The following is a 14,119-nucleotide window of genomic DNA, read 5'->3' as shown; positions in this document are numbered from 1 at the left end:
CTGAGGCAGGAGGATTGCACTAAGTCTGAGGCCATCATAGGCTACAGTGAGAACTTGTCTCAAAACAAAATAGAACCCACCCACCCCCCAAATTAATTTAAAAACTCCTCAAGCTAGTCATTGTGCCTGGCATACTAGCTCCAACTCCAGCAGTTGGGAGGCAGAGGTAAAAGCAGATCTCCATGAGTTTGAGGCCAGCCTGGTCTAAATATCGAGTTCAGGTTACCCAAGGCTAGTAAGACCCTGTTTCAAAACCAACTTTGACAAGTGAAAGATACAGACCTACTTACGAAGGAGCCCAAGAGTTGTAGCAGGTCACGGGTCCTCCCTTTTGCTAAAACACGGCGTTTTTGGTAGAAAGACTTGCCCATCTTTCCCAAAATGAAAACCAAGAAAGAACTAAGGTGGGAGCTGAAAAGGAGCGCCATATTTTTTTTTCTTATTTTATCACTAAAAATTTTATTCAGAAACCCATCTTTTTTGGTTGTTAAAAAAAAAAAAATCCCAATATGAACTGGCTTGTCAACCAACTACAAAGCTGTCTAGCAGACACAAGGTATAAACAGGTGGGCTCCGAATCTCCCATCTCTCTTGAGGTATCTGGACTGCCTCCTGTCATGCTCTCGTCCTCCACCTCTGCTGCCACCATGCCTAATGTCTCTGGATGGAGAATGCTTTCCCGGGATCCGGACCTGGAACTATGCTTCTTGCACTGGCGCCCAGACAGCTTCCTTTGGAGCTCTCTTGAGATTGGCTTCAGATGCATGAAGTTGCACAAGCCCGTCGGGGCGCACTCCCCCATCTCATACTGGCAGGCTTCCCTGAAGTCAGCCACTGTGGACAGCTCTGAATGGACTGGCTGCCCGTTAAGCCAGGGGTTATTCAAGTTCATCACAGCTTTCTCTGCATCCTCCTCACGACGAAACTTGGCATACACATTCCCCACCGCGTGGTCTCCTACGGTGTCACAGACGTTCATCTCTTCAACCTGTCCGTACCTTTCTGCCATCTCAGTGAAGACTTCCTCATAGAACTCATCATAGCAGGAGCGCCATATTTAGAGACTTGGACAACACGCTCTGATTATTTTATTATGTCTGTGGGAGAACAGATGAGGAAATGGCCCCACTGGAGAGAGTACAGGCTTTGGAGGTGCAGTCATGGTTTGACGGTGAAACATGGTAAAACCACAAGTGAGAAGCCACCTTTTTTTTTTATTTTTTTATTTTTTTTGATCTCTGGATTAGGTGGCCCCATCTTTTCCCTTCCCGCCTCAGTCTGGGTCACTCACTCCTCAGCTTCTTTTGCATCACAATGTCCTCGGTGGGCCTGGCAGGAGGGATTAGCTGTGAATTCACAGGGATGGTGGAGCGTGGGTGCTGGGGTGGGGGGTGGGCGGGAGTAGGGGTGGAGGGGAGGAGTGATCCAGGACACTGGAATCTACCTTTAAAATCTGGCGCCTTAAGCTGTTGGCCTCCAGCTAGGCTGAGCTGGCCTCTCCCTCTGTTGCTGGAAGACTGGGAGGGAAGCCCGCTTCCTTCTGGCCTCCTGATAATTCTACACCTGGACATATTAATTTGTCATCTCCAGGATCCTTCCTCCTAGACATTGAGTTTTAAGATCTTAGCTTTTTTGTTGTTCTTGTTGTTAAATTTTTTTTGTTGTTCCTACTGACTTCTATCTGACATGAGTGTGGATCTCCGTGGTTCCCACAGTCTGCCTTGTAACGACGAAGCAGCAAATTCTGATGACTCGTCACCAATGCCTGAAGTTCACGGTCCTGAGGAAAACTGTTGCTCACAAGTTGCTGCTGAGATGCTCCAAAAAGAGATCGGTAAGAAGTTCAATCCCGGAAGATGCAAGTTAATTAGAAGAGAAGGAAGAAGCAGTGAAGGGTTACGACCTCTTTTTATCAATTATAGTCCCTAAGCAGGTGTCATTATCAACCTCTGGACACCCCTCTTTGAGGTTTTACTGGTGACATCAATGTCACCTTCTAGTCTCGAGCTGTAGTAGAGACCAGGGATATAGAATCTGGCAATTGGATTGGAGGCTGTGATGTGAATTTGAGAACCTTAATGTTTTTTGGAAACAAATGTGCTATAGTAATTAAGCGAGGTGATGCACTCATCTTTTTTGGGGGGGTGGCATTTCCAGACAGGGTTTCTCTGTGTCGCTTTTTTTGGAGCCTGTTCTGGAACTCACTTTGTAGACCAAGCCTGGACCTCACAGAGATTCACCTGCCTCTGCCAGACACACCACCACCGCCCCGCTGATGCTTTCTTCTTAACAAGGGCTGGGCCTCCAGGTGTTCTCAGCAGCTGCTGAGACCTAACCCCCTGGGAGGATGAGGATGAGGAGCACCCATCGTTTGTAGTTTATCCCAATGGCTTCTTTCTCCTGAAGAAGCGGATGGATGGCTTTTCTCTCAACACTTGAGAATGTGTTATGTCACTTAGTAATCAGTCTCCAGCTTGTGAGCATGCATCCTAAAGCTTGCGGTAAAGGTAGTTTTATATAGCGAGCTGCTGGGACCAAGGTCTGAAACACATTTTGTCTCTACAGGCTCAGCCAAGTATTGCTAAAGTCTGTGTGTGTGTGTGTGTGTGTGTGTGTGTGTGTGTGTGTGTGTGTGTGTATTTCAGGACAGTGTCACCTCTTCTCTGAGCTTTGGTTTAATGTCTGTCATTTTGAATTTTGATTTTGTGATTTTGATGTGGAAGAGTGCGGAGTTGGGAATGAGTGGGTAGATTGTCCGTGGCAAGTAAAGTGAGGATGTATGTGTTTGTGGCTGCCCCTAGTGCCGCCAGAGGACATAAGTGTCCCTTTAGAAGCTGCCTTAAAGCTGATCTACTTGGAGACGGCGGCGTTGGTGTTGAGCATCGTGTCTCGCAGTGATGCCATCGCTAGGGAATGCTAGGCGAAGTTGGGTAGTGGTTCTGAGTCCCCCCCTCCCCTTCTAGGTGAAGGGGAGGAAGGCCCCCCTTGCCCCCCTCCCCTTCTAGGGGGAAGGGGAAGGAGAAGAAGGGCCTTCTTCCTCGCCCCTTCTTCCCCTTCTCCTCCTCTTCCTTCCTCCTCCTCTTCTTCCTCCTCCTCCTCCTCTTCGTGTGCAGGGGACTAAACCCAGGGCTGTGCATTGCTAGTGGCAAGTGATTTATTTCACCCTGGAAATTTCCTTAGATGACATTCATTACAATGATTTCATTATGATATTTTCATGCAGACTGGTTAGTTCATTCACATATGTTAGTTCATACATGTTTGTGGTTGTATGACTGGGCTAGGGCTGACTCAGTGGTAGAGCATGAAAGGTCCCAACAGGGTTGGATCCCCAGGAACATGCAAAAAACTAGGGAAGAAATTCCCCAAATCTGATGCCTGGGATTATAAACCTTTATTTTTTTTATGTGCATCGGTGTTCTGCCTGGGTGTATCATCTGCATGAGGGTGTCAGGTCCTCTGGAACCCCAGTTACAGACATTGTGAGCCGCCATGTGGTTGCTGGGAATTGAACCCGGTTCCCTGGAAGAGCAGCCAGTGCTCTTAACTGCTGAGCCATCTCTCCAGCCCATTTATTTACTTTTCTGAGCTGGGGCTGGTCTCAAACTCTCTCTCATCTCAGCTTCTGGAGCAAGCAGACTTCACGTACGCGCTGCCTCCTGCCGCCTCACTCCCTACCAGATGCTCACACTCCACGTGAGGTCACAGTCCTAATTTAGAGGCAGCCGGGATTGAAAGAAGGAAAAAGGATTACAAATTCAAACTTCCTCTCTGTCCTGCCTTTGAGCCAAACATTTGTTAGTTAGTTAGTTTTTTTTTTTTTTTTATTTTGTTTTTGGATTTCCAGGGTCTAATTGTATGATTTAAATAAATAACATAACTTAAAACACCTATGTAAAATGATAGCACAATGTTATGTGGGGGTTGGGAGTGGGATGGTGTGGGGGGTTGACCAAGTATTCTGACAGAGTATATGATTATAATAAAATAACTAGGTTTTAATTATTACTTAGATCTAAGGCTATGAAGATAACTACTTTGAAAGTAAATACATTAAACCTAATATTTAAATATCTTTTTTTTTTTTTTTTGAGCTATGTTTTCTCTGTGTAGCCCTGTCTGTCCTGGAACTCAGAGATCTGCTTGCCTCTACCCCCCAGTGCTGGGAATAAAGGCATGCACCACAATGCCCAGCTGAACATGTTTTACTAACAGATTACCTGTCTATTCCTAACAGCCTCTCCTCGCCCTTCCTCTGTGGACCTACCTCGTCAGGACAGCCCTGACTCTTCCACCAGGCCCAAACTGAAGCTCACTGGTCCTGAGTCTGAAGAGGACGCCGAGAAGGAGGACAACAAGGTCCACACCAAGAAGCAGAAGATGCGGACCGTGTTCTCTCAGGCACAGCTGTGTGCGCTCAGGGAAAGGTTTCAGAGGCAAAGGTACCTCAACTTCCAGCAGATGCAGGAACTCTCGGCCATTCTCAACCTTAGCTATAAGCAGGTACAGTTGTTTCTTTGCTGCCGTAAAATAACAAAATTGGCTGATTTGCCAAGGAATGGAGTTAACATCTGGATGCCTCTCTAACTGAGGTCTATCCTTTCTCATGTTAAAAAGCATACAGTGATGTGTAGCTCATGTGATTCATATATTGTCCGCTCTATTCTATCAATTACTTCATCTTTACTTCATGCGCCCTCTGCCCACCACCCACCCCCAAGGCAGGGTCTCACTATGTAGCCCTGACTGGTCTGGAACGCAATATGTAGACCAATTTGGTTTCATACTCTCAGATCTGCCTCTGCCTGGTGCTCAGATTAAAGCTTTTCTCACCTTCAGGGCAGTGGTGGCACTTGCCTTTAATCCCAGCACTCGGGAGCCAGAGGCAGGCAGATCTCTGAGTTGGAGGCCAGCCTGGTCTGCAGAGCGAGTTTTAGGACAGGCTCCAAAGCTACATAGCGGAAAACCCTGTTTCGGAAAAACAAACAAACAAAAAAACAGTTATCACCACACCCAGTGTTTTGTTTTATTTTATTTTATTTTGAATCATGCATGATGGCATATCTCAGCATTTGGGAGACTGATGGGAGAATAAGGTGTTCAGTCCATCTATATAGAGTTCAAGACCACCCAATTTAAAAAAAAAATGAGCCGGGCGGTGGTGGCGCACGCCTTTAATCCCAGCACTCGGAGCAGAGCAGGCGGATCTCTGTGTGAGTCGAGCCAGCCTGGCTACCAAGTGAGCTCAGGAAAGGCGCAAAGCTACACAGAGAAACCCTGTCTCGAAAAAACAAAAAAAAAAAAAAAAAAAAAAAAAAAAAAAAATGAAGTGCTCTCTTCAGCAGCACATATGCTAAAACTTTGACAGTGTAGAGAAGACCAGCCTAGCTTCTGGGCATCAATGGTACAATCTGAAGAGCTCCATATTTGAGGGAGACAGTGGCACAGGCCTTTAATCCCAGAATTCTGAGGCAGGGGCTGATGGTCTCTTGAGTTCCAGGCCAGCCTGGTGAGTTCTGAGACAGCCAGAGCTACACAGAGAAACCCTGTCTTGAAAAAAAGAAAGCGAATAATGGGTAGGGAAGATGACTCTGTGATCACAAGCACGGGAGGGAGGGAGTTAGGGTCTCATTAGGCAGCTCACAGCTACCCATGTAATTTATTCCTGCTCCAGGGGGTCTCACACATGTTTTCTGGCCTTGAGGGAACCTGTACTCACTTGTACACACCCAAGCAGACACACAAACACATAAAGCTACACTTTTGATGTGGGATGAAGAGATTTTACAGTCTATCTTTTTTTGGGGGTGGGGTAGGGTGGGCGGTGGCATGACTTTTTTTTTTTTTTTTTTTTTTTTTTTTTTGAGACAGGGTTTCTCTCTGGAACTCTCTCTGTAGACCAGGCTGACCTCAAACTTAGATCCACCTGCCTCACCCTCTCAGGTTCTGGGAATTAAAGGTGTGCACCACCATTGCTCAGCTGTCTGTTTTTAATGGTGAAGTTGCCGACTGGAATGAAAGGCACCGCACAGCTAAAGTCAGCACCCAAGAGGGAGACAGGATGTTCAGGAGGCCAGGCCAGCCTGCAACTCAGCAAAACTCTCTCAATAAAAACAAAAAAGCGGAGCCGGGCGGTGGTGGCGAACGTCTTTAATCCCAGCACTCAGGAGGCAGAGCCAGGCAGATCTCTATGAGTTTGAGGCCAGCCTGGTCTACAGAGCGAGATCCAGGAAAGGCACAAAGCTACACAGAGAAACCCTGTCTCGAAAAACCATGCTAATAATAAATAAACAATTTTTTTTTTTTTTGGTTGCATGTCTATACGTAGATGGGTGTTTTACCTCCATGTATGTCTGGGTATCCTGTAGTGCTCCTGGGAGGCCAGAAGAGGGCGTCAGGTTGCCCGGCGCTGGAGTTAGAGATGGTTGTGAATCACCCTGTGGGAGCCGGGAATTGAACCTGCGTCCTCTGGAAGAGCAGTCTGTTGCTCTTGTCTGCATTTTTAAAAAGTCCTGTCACTTTCTGCAGGTTAAGACCTGGTTCCAAAACCAAAGAATGAAATGTAAGCGATGGCAGAAAAGCCAGTGGCAGAAGAGCAACGGTGTGACTCAGGTAACAGGACACTTCACAGACTTTTCTTTTCTGCCCCCATCTTATTTCGTATGTGACTACATCATCTGGGTGTGGCCCATCCGTGGGTGTTGGGGAGCTGGCAGCGGAGCCCAGGTTCCCTGGACAAATAGTCAGTGGTTCTGAACCTCTGGCTGCTTTTCAGTCCCATCCTGTTAACTGTGCTCCATCAGTCTCATGCCTCCCATCCCTCTCTCCCCCTTCAAGTCCCCCGACCACCCCCCGTTTTTCGAGGCAGGGTTTCTCTGTGTAGCTTTCGAGCCTTTCCTGGAACTCACTCTGTAGACCAGGCTGGCCTTGAACTCACAGAGATCCTCCTGCCTCTGGCTCCCAGTGCTGGGATTAAAGGCGTGCGCCACAACGCCCAGCCCAAGAGCTCTTTCTTGTGATCTTTTTCATTTTTTGAGATAGGGTCTCATGTAGCCCCGACAGTCAGGGATCCTCCTGCCTCTGTCTCTGGAGCGCTGGGATTAGAGGCATGTACCATCATAGTGATCTTTTTTCATATTTCTTCAGCTTACGACTTTAGATTTCCTTTTTTACTCATTGAGTTAACCACCTCTTTTAGAAGGGCTCTGCGATTGTGGAGTATCCCAGCCTCCATTCCAGCTATCCCCAGGGCTGTCTGAACACATCTGGAAGCCCTTCAGTGTGGGACAGTCAGACTTTGACCAATACTTGGAGCTACCAGACCTGGACCAACCCAACTAGCAGTAACCAGACCTGGACCAACTCAACTTGCAGCAACCAGGCCTTGACCAGCCTAGCTTGGAGCAATCAGGCCTTGACCGACCCAGATTGGAACACCCAGGTCTGGAACACTCAGTCTTGGTATTCTCAAGCCTGGAATAGTCAGGCTTGGAACACTCCTTTCCATAACTTTGGAGATGACTCTCTGCAGCCTTACATGCAGTATCAGCAAACCTTCTCTGCTGGTGATGTGGGGGCGAGTTTGGCAGCCACTGGGGGAAGCCATGTGTATTTTAGCACCCCACCAGGCTTGTAATTACTCCTGAACGTCTGAACACTCGGAGCGGGGGAGGGGGGGGAGGGGGGAGGGGGACGGTGGGGGACGGGGGTTGGGGGGTAGCAAGGAGTGGACAGATGATTCAGTTTAAAGTCAGGGCAGTGGCTGGATTTCTTCTTTTAAAGATTTTTGGTCTTTCAAGACAGGATTTCAGGACTGGAGAGATGGCTCATGGGTTAAGAGTCTTGGCTGACCTTCCAGAGGTCCCGAGTTCGATTCCCAACCACATGGTAGCTCACAACCATCTATGAGATATGGTGCCCTCTTCTGGCATTCAGGTGTACATGCAGATGGAATGCTGTATACTTAAATAAATATTTAAAAAAAAAAGACAGGGTTTCTCTGTGTATCCCTGGCTGTCTAGAACTTACCCTGTAGACGGGGCTGGCCTCAAATCTCTCTGCTTCCCGAGTGCTGGTGTACCACCACACCAAACTTCTTCCAAAGATTTTTTTGTTTTGTTTTTTTGTTTTTTGAGACAAGGTTCTCTATGTATGTAGCTTTGGAGCCTTTCCTGGAACTCATTCTGTAGTCCAGACTAGCCTCGAACTCACAGAGAGCCTCTGCCTCCTGAGTGCTGCGATTAAAGATGTTTATATAGTTTTTATTTTTATTCTTTTGGTGCCGGAGAGCAAATCTAGGACCTTGAACATGCTGGGCACCCACTCAGCCACTGTGTTCTGTTTGCAGCTCTTCCAGGGTGCACTGTCTTAGAGCTGTGTAGCTTTTCCTTTAGTGTTGTGCTGGAGATGACCTAAGGGCTTTGGAGACACTAAACTGTACCCTCCACACACACACACACACACACACACACACACACACACACACACACACACTGACCCACCCTGATCCTGGCTTGTCTTTTCCTTAGAAGCTTGGGTCTTGGTGTAGTTTGGGTGTGTTGGGCTGAGGGGTGGGGTTTATCTGGAGTCTGAAGAAGGAGGTTTGAATAAGTTGCCTGCTACAGAAACGGACATGGTGGCACTAGCTAAGGATCCAGTATTTTGGGGTATCTTTAGGATGCAGAATCTAAACGTGTGAAGAGTATAAAGATTCATTCAGATGTGGAGGCCACTCTAGCGGATGAGGCAAAAGGATCACGAGTTTGAGGCTAGCCCCGATACACAGTAAATTCAAGACTAGCCTGGACTATATGTAAATAATAAGATGATGTCTCAACAAAATAAAAGGAAAGCTTTGGTTGAAGGAGGACTTCTGTTTTGGCAGTTAGGAGTCTTTACCTGTTCAGTGTGCCTTGTTGATGTCCTCCCTCTCTTTAGAGTTTCACTGTGAGTACTGCTATGTTAATATCTGTAGAGAGAGGTTTATAGTTACTGTACCACAATAATGCAATGCCTGTTTGACTAGATTAAGTAAAATAAAGCACTAACTTTACCTTTAGTGGTCCGATCTCTGTCTTGCTTTCACCTAGTGGCGTCAATATACATATTTTTGGTATGTGAGACAAAGTCTCATGTAACCCAAGCTGGCCTTAAATCTACTATGTTGCCAACACTTGAGGCTGAATGGGGGAATCAAGAAAAGTTCAAGGCCCACCAGAGCTGGACAGGCTTTGTCTTTAAAACAAACAAGCAAAACACTCAGCACATGACATGGTGCTCATCGTGAGTGGATACATGAAGTTTGAGGCTAGCCAAGGCTACATAGTGAGGCCCTGTCACCCAAACCCACAGCACTGGTGAGATGGCCCAGTGTGGAAATGACCCTGCTGCCTGGTCTGACCCTCCTTAGATCCCTGGAATCCACAGGCTGGAAGGGGGAGAACCAACTCTTGTGTGAACCTTCCTCTGCTCTCAGCCGTACACACCGATGTGCACACTGTACACGTGGGCACAGACACTCCGTGTAAACAAGCCAAACCAACAGCCAGGGAAGGAAGACACAAGATTGGCCAGTGCAGTGTCGCCCAAGTCTGTCCATTTCTCTAGAAACGAATGTAGTGGGATTTTTTGTTTGTTTTGAAACAGGGTCTCAGTATGTAGTCCTGGCTGTCCTGGAACTCACCATGTTGACCAGGCTGGCCTCATATCCACAGAGATCTCCCTGTGTCTGCCTGTGTTCAAGGCAAGGATTAAAAGCATGTACCACATGCCTGGATGTAATTGCTTTCTTTATACCTCAAAAATGCATTATCTATACCTTAACCAAACTATGGTAAAAGGCTGGAGAAAGGTTTAGAGGTTAAGAGCACTCACTGGCTTCCCTGACAGGACCCAGATTCAATTCCCAACACCCACTTGGCATCTCACAACTGTCTACAATATCAGTTCCAGCACATCTGGTTTCTGTAGTCTACTGACATGTACACAAACATACATGCAGGCTAAATACCCATAAACATAAAAAGAAGAATACACATTTTTAAAAATCCTTTTGTTGATGAACACAGGCTTTTTCTGTTCTTGGTTTTCAGAACCAGTGTGCCAATAGACAGGGATATATAATTGTCATTGGTATGCTGGCCTAGAGTCTTCAAGTGTATGCTTGGAATTATAGGCATGCACCGTTAGGCTTCTCCAAAATGAGGGATCTCCTACAGAACCATGCTGCTTTTTCTTACATTATTGATGGCTGCGTGTCTGCTTTCAGTTGGGTCCTGATATAGCTAGATAACACTGGGAGCAGAAGAGTGAAGTTTTGAAAACAGCATTTGCTCTACCTTTATTTTTACGAAGGCTGGCAGATACAGACAAGCCTGTTCCTTTCCTAAAAGTATCAAGCAAAAGGAATCTTTTTTTTTTTTTTTTTTTTTTTTAGATTTTTTTATTTTATGTGCATGAAAGTTTTGCCTATGCTGGGTGTGGTGGCGCACACCTTTAATCCCAGCACTCAGGAGGCAGAGCCAGGTGGATCTCTGTGAGTTCGAGGCCAGCCTGGTCTACAGAGTGAGTTCCAGGACGGCCAGACAGGCCTGTGAGCGCGCTTTCTGAGCTCACTTGGTAGCCAGGGCTCACACAAAGATCGCCTGGTCTGTGAGTGAAAAAGTGCGAAACGAAAAAAAAAAAAAAGAAAAAAAGTTTTGCCTGCCTGTGTATGTATGTATATACATCCCCCGCATGCCTGGTGCCTGAGATGGGAAGGGGTCGGATCCCCGGATCTACAGTTGAGAATGGTTGTAGGCACTGGGAATAGAACCTGGGTCCTCTGCAAGAATCGATGTTCTTGGCCACTGAAAAAGTCTCTCCAGCCCCAGGAATTTTTTTTTTTTCTTACAGTTTGGGAGGATTATTCCACAATAGTTGACATGGTAACCAGAGCAGGAGGCCAGAATAAGAAATGAATATTTTTAAAAAGTTTTTATTTTTTTAAATCACAGGTATGTGTATGGGTGTGTGCCCTGAGGAGGCCAGAGGCATTAGATGCCCCCGGAAATGAAGTTCCAGGTGTTTGTGATCCCCCTGACATGGCTGCTGTGACTCAAACTCCAGTTCTGGAAGACCGAATACTCAACAGCGAGCCAGGAAAGTGGTTTTTATTCCTAAGGAACAGGAATTGACACGGGAGCGCCCCGCCCCCACCCCAAAGCACACCTAGTGTTTCAGCGAGAGCCGCGGGAACCAGAGTCTCAGCATTCTCTTGTTTTTGTGTCACCTGGGGATTAAATCCGGGGCTTCCTGATTCTGGCCAAGGCTCTTCTTCCCTGAGCTTCACCGCCCACCTGCTTGGGGGATGCCAAGTGTCATTACAGGTAATAGGACGGGAGGCTGTGTGGTTTCAGAAGTGAGTTTGGGGCTTAAGGGTGAGGGTGGGGTAGGAGAGTCATCAGGAAAGATTTCAATTCATCGAAAAAGCAAACGGTGAACATTCATCTGGTGTAGTTGGTGTGTAAACGTTCAGTTTTGCTGTGAGATAAAAAGTTAAGGGGCTGGAGAGATGGCTCAGCGGTTAAGAGCACTGACTGCTCTTCCAGAGGGCCCGGGTTCAATTCCCAGCACCCACATGGTGGCTCACAGCCATCTATAGTGGGATCTGATGCCTCTTCTGGTGTGCAGGTATACATGCAGAGCACTCATGCATAGAATATAAATAAATAATTAATTAATTAAAAAAGAAAAGGAAGTTAAGTTAATGTGACTTCTAATGTATTCATCATAGATGACCTAGTCATTGGTCAGCCGTACTAGATTCAGCTAAAACACAGCACAGAAAAACATGGAAGAAGCTGGAACACATAGCAATCACCACAAGTAAACAGCCTTGCCTGTCAGTCACGACATCAGCAACTCAGGACCACTCACCAGGATGCCCAGCCCACCCCAAAGCACTGCAAGGAGGTTCCATAGCTGCTACTCAGCTAAGGAGAGGCCTTGGCAATAAGAAATATTGGGGCTGGAGAGATGGCTCAGCTGTTAAGAGCACTGGCTGCTCTTCCAGAGGTCCTGAGTTCAATTCCCAGCACCCACATGATGGCTCACAACCATCTGTAATGGGATCTGGTGCAATCTTCTGGCATAAAGTAAATAGAGCACTCATATACATAAAACAAATAAATGTATCTAAAAAAAAAAAAAGACCAAGTAATATTGTCCCTCACTGTGCTACAGAGGGTACATTCATAGAGGCTAGGGAGTATCCTTCAGCAAAGCCCAGACTAATTACACCTAAAATTCTCACTCTCCATCTTCTGTCCTTGTCTTTCTTTAGTTCTTGTGACCATTCCCATCAGTGGAGATGGCTGGTGTCTCAGAGATGCATCATGGCCTTCTCCACAAACTCTAACTACGCTTGCAGAGGCCACTTCAAGTCTTTACAGGTTAATTGATTTAATGGGATTCTAGCAGTGTGCATGTGTGTGCGTGTGCGTGTGCGTGTGCGTGTGTGTGTGTGTGTGTGTGTGTGTGTGTGGTTGTGGGGACCAAATCCAGGGCTGTTCCATTGACCTGCACTCTCGATCTTCAGTGTGAGAATCTTGATTATTATCTTTGGCTTTGCTCTTTTTCAGGGTCGAGGAGATTCCACCAACCACCCAGGAGAGGCACTGACTGAGAAAGCCTTCCCAGCTGCAGCGTCCCTCGGCTTTTCGCTTCAGCTTCTCACCAAGGGAGCTATTCAAATGCCTTCGTCGTCAACTGAGTCCTGAGGCCCAAGCTGTGGTGGGACCCCCAACTGACTTCTTTATTTAACAAATTCTCTTTTTCTCCCCCTTGGCCCCCTCTCCCTCCTCTGTCTGGCAGCTGTCTGTCTTTGCTTTGTAGTTTACCACCGGGTTTTCTGAAGACTCAGGGTTTATTCAAAACAGAATTAACCTTTTCCTTTACCCTAAGAAGCCAGCACTTGGGAGTCACTGACCAAGGCAGCCTGTGCTTCTGACTTTGGAGTCTATACCGTCCAGACTCAGGCAAACTCAATCCAGCATGCTTGATCCCTCAGGTTCAAAAGGAAATGCCAGCTGAAGGTAGAAAATCTAGGTAGACTGAAGTTTCACACTGATATAAACTGAAGGTAACACCCTCTTCGCTTTGGGACGAGAGATGAGAGTCAGCAGGAGTTTCTAAGGGAGAAGGTGGGGGAAGGCAGGCTGGCGAGGACGAGTTTTCTTTTCAGTTTCTCTCCTATCATGTTAGCTAATTTTGGGGTGACCTTTTCAAGCTTTTAAGGTGACTTATTATACATGGTGAATTAAGACCCAAATTAGATTGTCTTGGGGCTGAAGAGACACCTCAGCAGTTAAAAGTACTTCCTACTCTTCCAGAGGACTGACTGGGTTCTGTTCCCAGCACCAGGGTAGGCTGCTTCATAGTGAACTCCAGCTCCAGGGGATGCCCTGCCTCTGGCTTGCCTAGGCACCTGTACACATGTACAAGCACACACACACACACACACACACACACACACACACACACACACACACCACAATTAATTGCTAATTAAAATGAATCTGGAAGAACGGCTAGTGCTCTTAACCACTGAGCCATCTCTCCAGCCCACCTACTTGCTCTTTACAGTGAGTTTCAGACTAACCAGGGCTGCATATTGAGACCCTGCCTCAAAAGGAACAGCAAAACCCAAAGACTGGCCTGCAATATGTCTCTGGGCAGAGGTGCTCACTACAAGCCAAGCCTGAAGACTGGAGTCAGTCTCTCAGACCCCCACGATGGAAAGAGAGAAGAAAGAGCTCCATAAAGTTGTCCCCTGATCACCACAGGCAGGCAGTGGCGTGCACCCCTCCCCTACTCCCCAAAACAAATAAATGTAATCATGATAACCACGTGCCCCCCCTTTATTACTGCCCTGCTCAGCTGCTGAATTTCCTCTTTTCTCCTAGTTACTTGAGTAGCCTTTGACTGTCCTGGAATTCACAGAGATTCACCTGCCTCTGCCTCCCTCTGCCTCCCTTTGCGTATGCTTTTGATCCTGGGGAGGCAGAGGCCCGCACAGGCAGATCTCTGAGTGTGAGGCCTCCTGCCTCTGCCTCTTGAGTGCTGAAATTGAAAGTGTGCA

General features: G+C 47.0%; 2 protein-coding genes and 1 long non-coding RNA gene across 3 annotated transcripts in view; 2 read left to right on the top strand and 1 right to left on the bottom strand.

Annotated features, from left to right (window-relative positions):
• The window catches only part of LOC114683490 (splicing factor U2AF 35 kDa subunit-like), a gene marked incomplete at its 5' end in the record, with an annotated part of 65,710 nt that extends 64,653 nt beyond the window's left edge, over positions 1-1,057 (bottom strand). Inside the window, one exon of the mRNA XM_028857821.1 lies at positions 535-1,057. Coding sequence (XP_028713654.1) covers positions 535-1,057 — 523 coding nt within the window. The remainder of the gene's footprint in view (positions 1-534) is intronic.
• A 362-nt stretch (positions 1,058-1,419) lies between these two features.
• Nanog (Nanog homeobox) lies at positions 1,420-11,360 on the top strand. The gene is made up of 5 exons (XM_037203466.1): positions 1,420-1,834; positions 4,238-4,503; positions 6,529-6,612; positions 7,199-7,441; positions 10,995-11,360. Exons 1-5 carry the CDS (start codon positions 1,687-1,689, stop codon positions 11,172-11,174), a joined length of 921 nt encoding a protein of 306 aa, XP_037059361.1. The 5' UTR covers positions 1,420-1,686; the 3' UTR covers positions 11,175-11,360.
• An 813-nt stretch (positions 11,361-12,173) lies between these two features.
• Positions 12,174-13,860, top strand: LOC119087561. The gene is made up of 3 exons (XR_005091024.1): positions 12,174-12,431; positions 12,621-12,771; positions 13,624-13,860. It is a non-coding gene; the product is annotated as an uncharacterized LOC119087561 (long non-coding RNA).
• The last annotated feature ends 259 nt before the right edge of the window (positions 13,861-14,119 follow it).

The sequence above is a fragment of the Peromyscus leucopus genome, chromosome 3 (genome assembly GCF_004664715.2).
Source record: "Peromyscus leucopus breed LL Stock chromosome 3, UCI_PerLeu_2.1, whole genome shotgun sequence".
Lineage (NCBI taxonomy): Eukaryota > Metazoa > Chordata > Mammalia > Rodentia > Cricetidae > Peromyscus > Peromyscus leucopus.
The sequence above is the reverse complement of the archived record's forward strand: the minus strand, read 5'-3'. Positions and strand labels throughout refer to the sequence as shown.

Excerpts from the sequence above, each read along its gene's own strand:
- Nanog (XM_037203466.1), top strand. The coding sequence starts at position 1,687 with ATGAGTGTGGATCTCCGTGGTTCCCACAGTCTGCCTTGTAACGACGAA. Across the intron at positions 1,835-4,237 it reads GATGCTCCAAAAAGAGATCG|CCTCTCCTCGCCCTTCCTCT; the intron begins GTAAGAAGTTCA and ends TATTCCTAACAG. Across the intron at positions 6,613-7,198 it reads AGAGCAACGGTGTGACTCAG|AAGGGCTCTGCGATTGTGGA; the intron begins GTAACAGGACAC and ends CACCTCTTTTAG.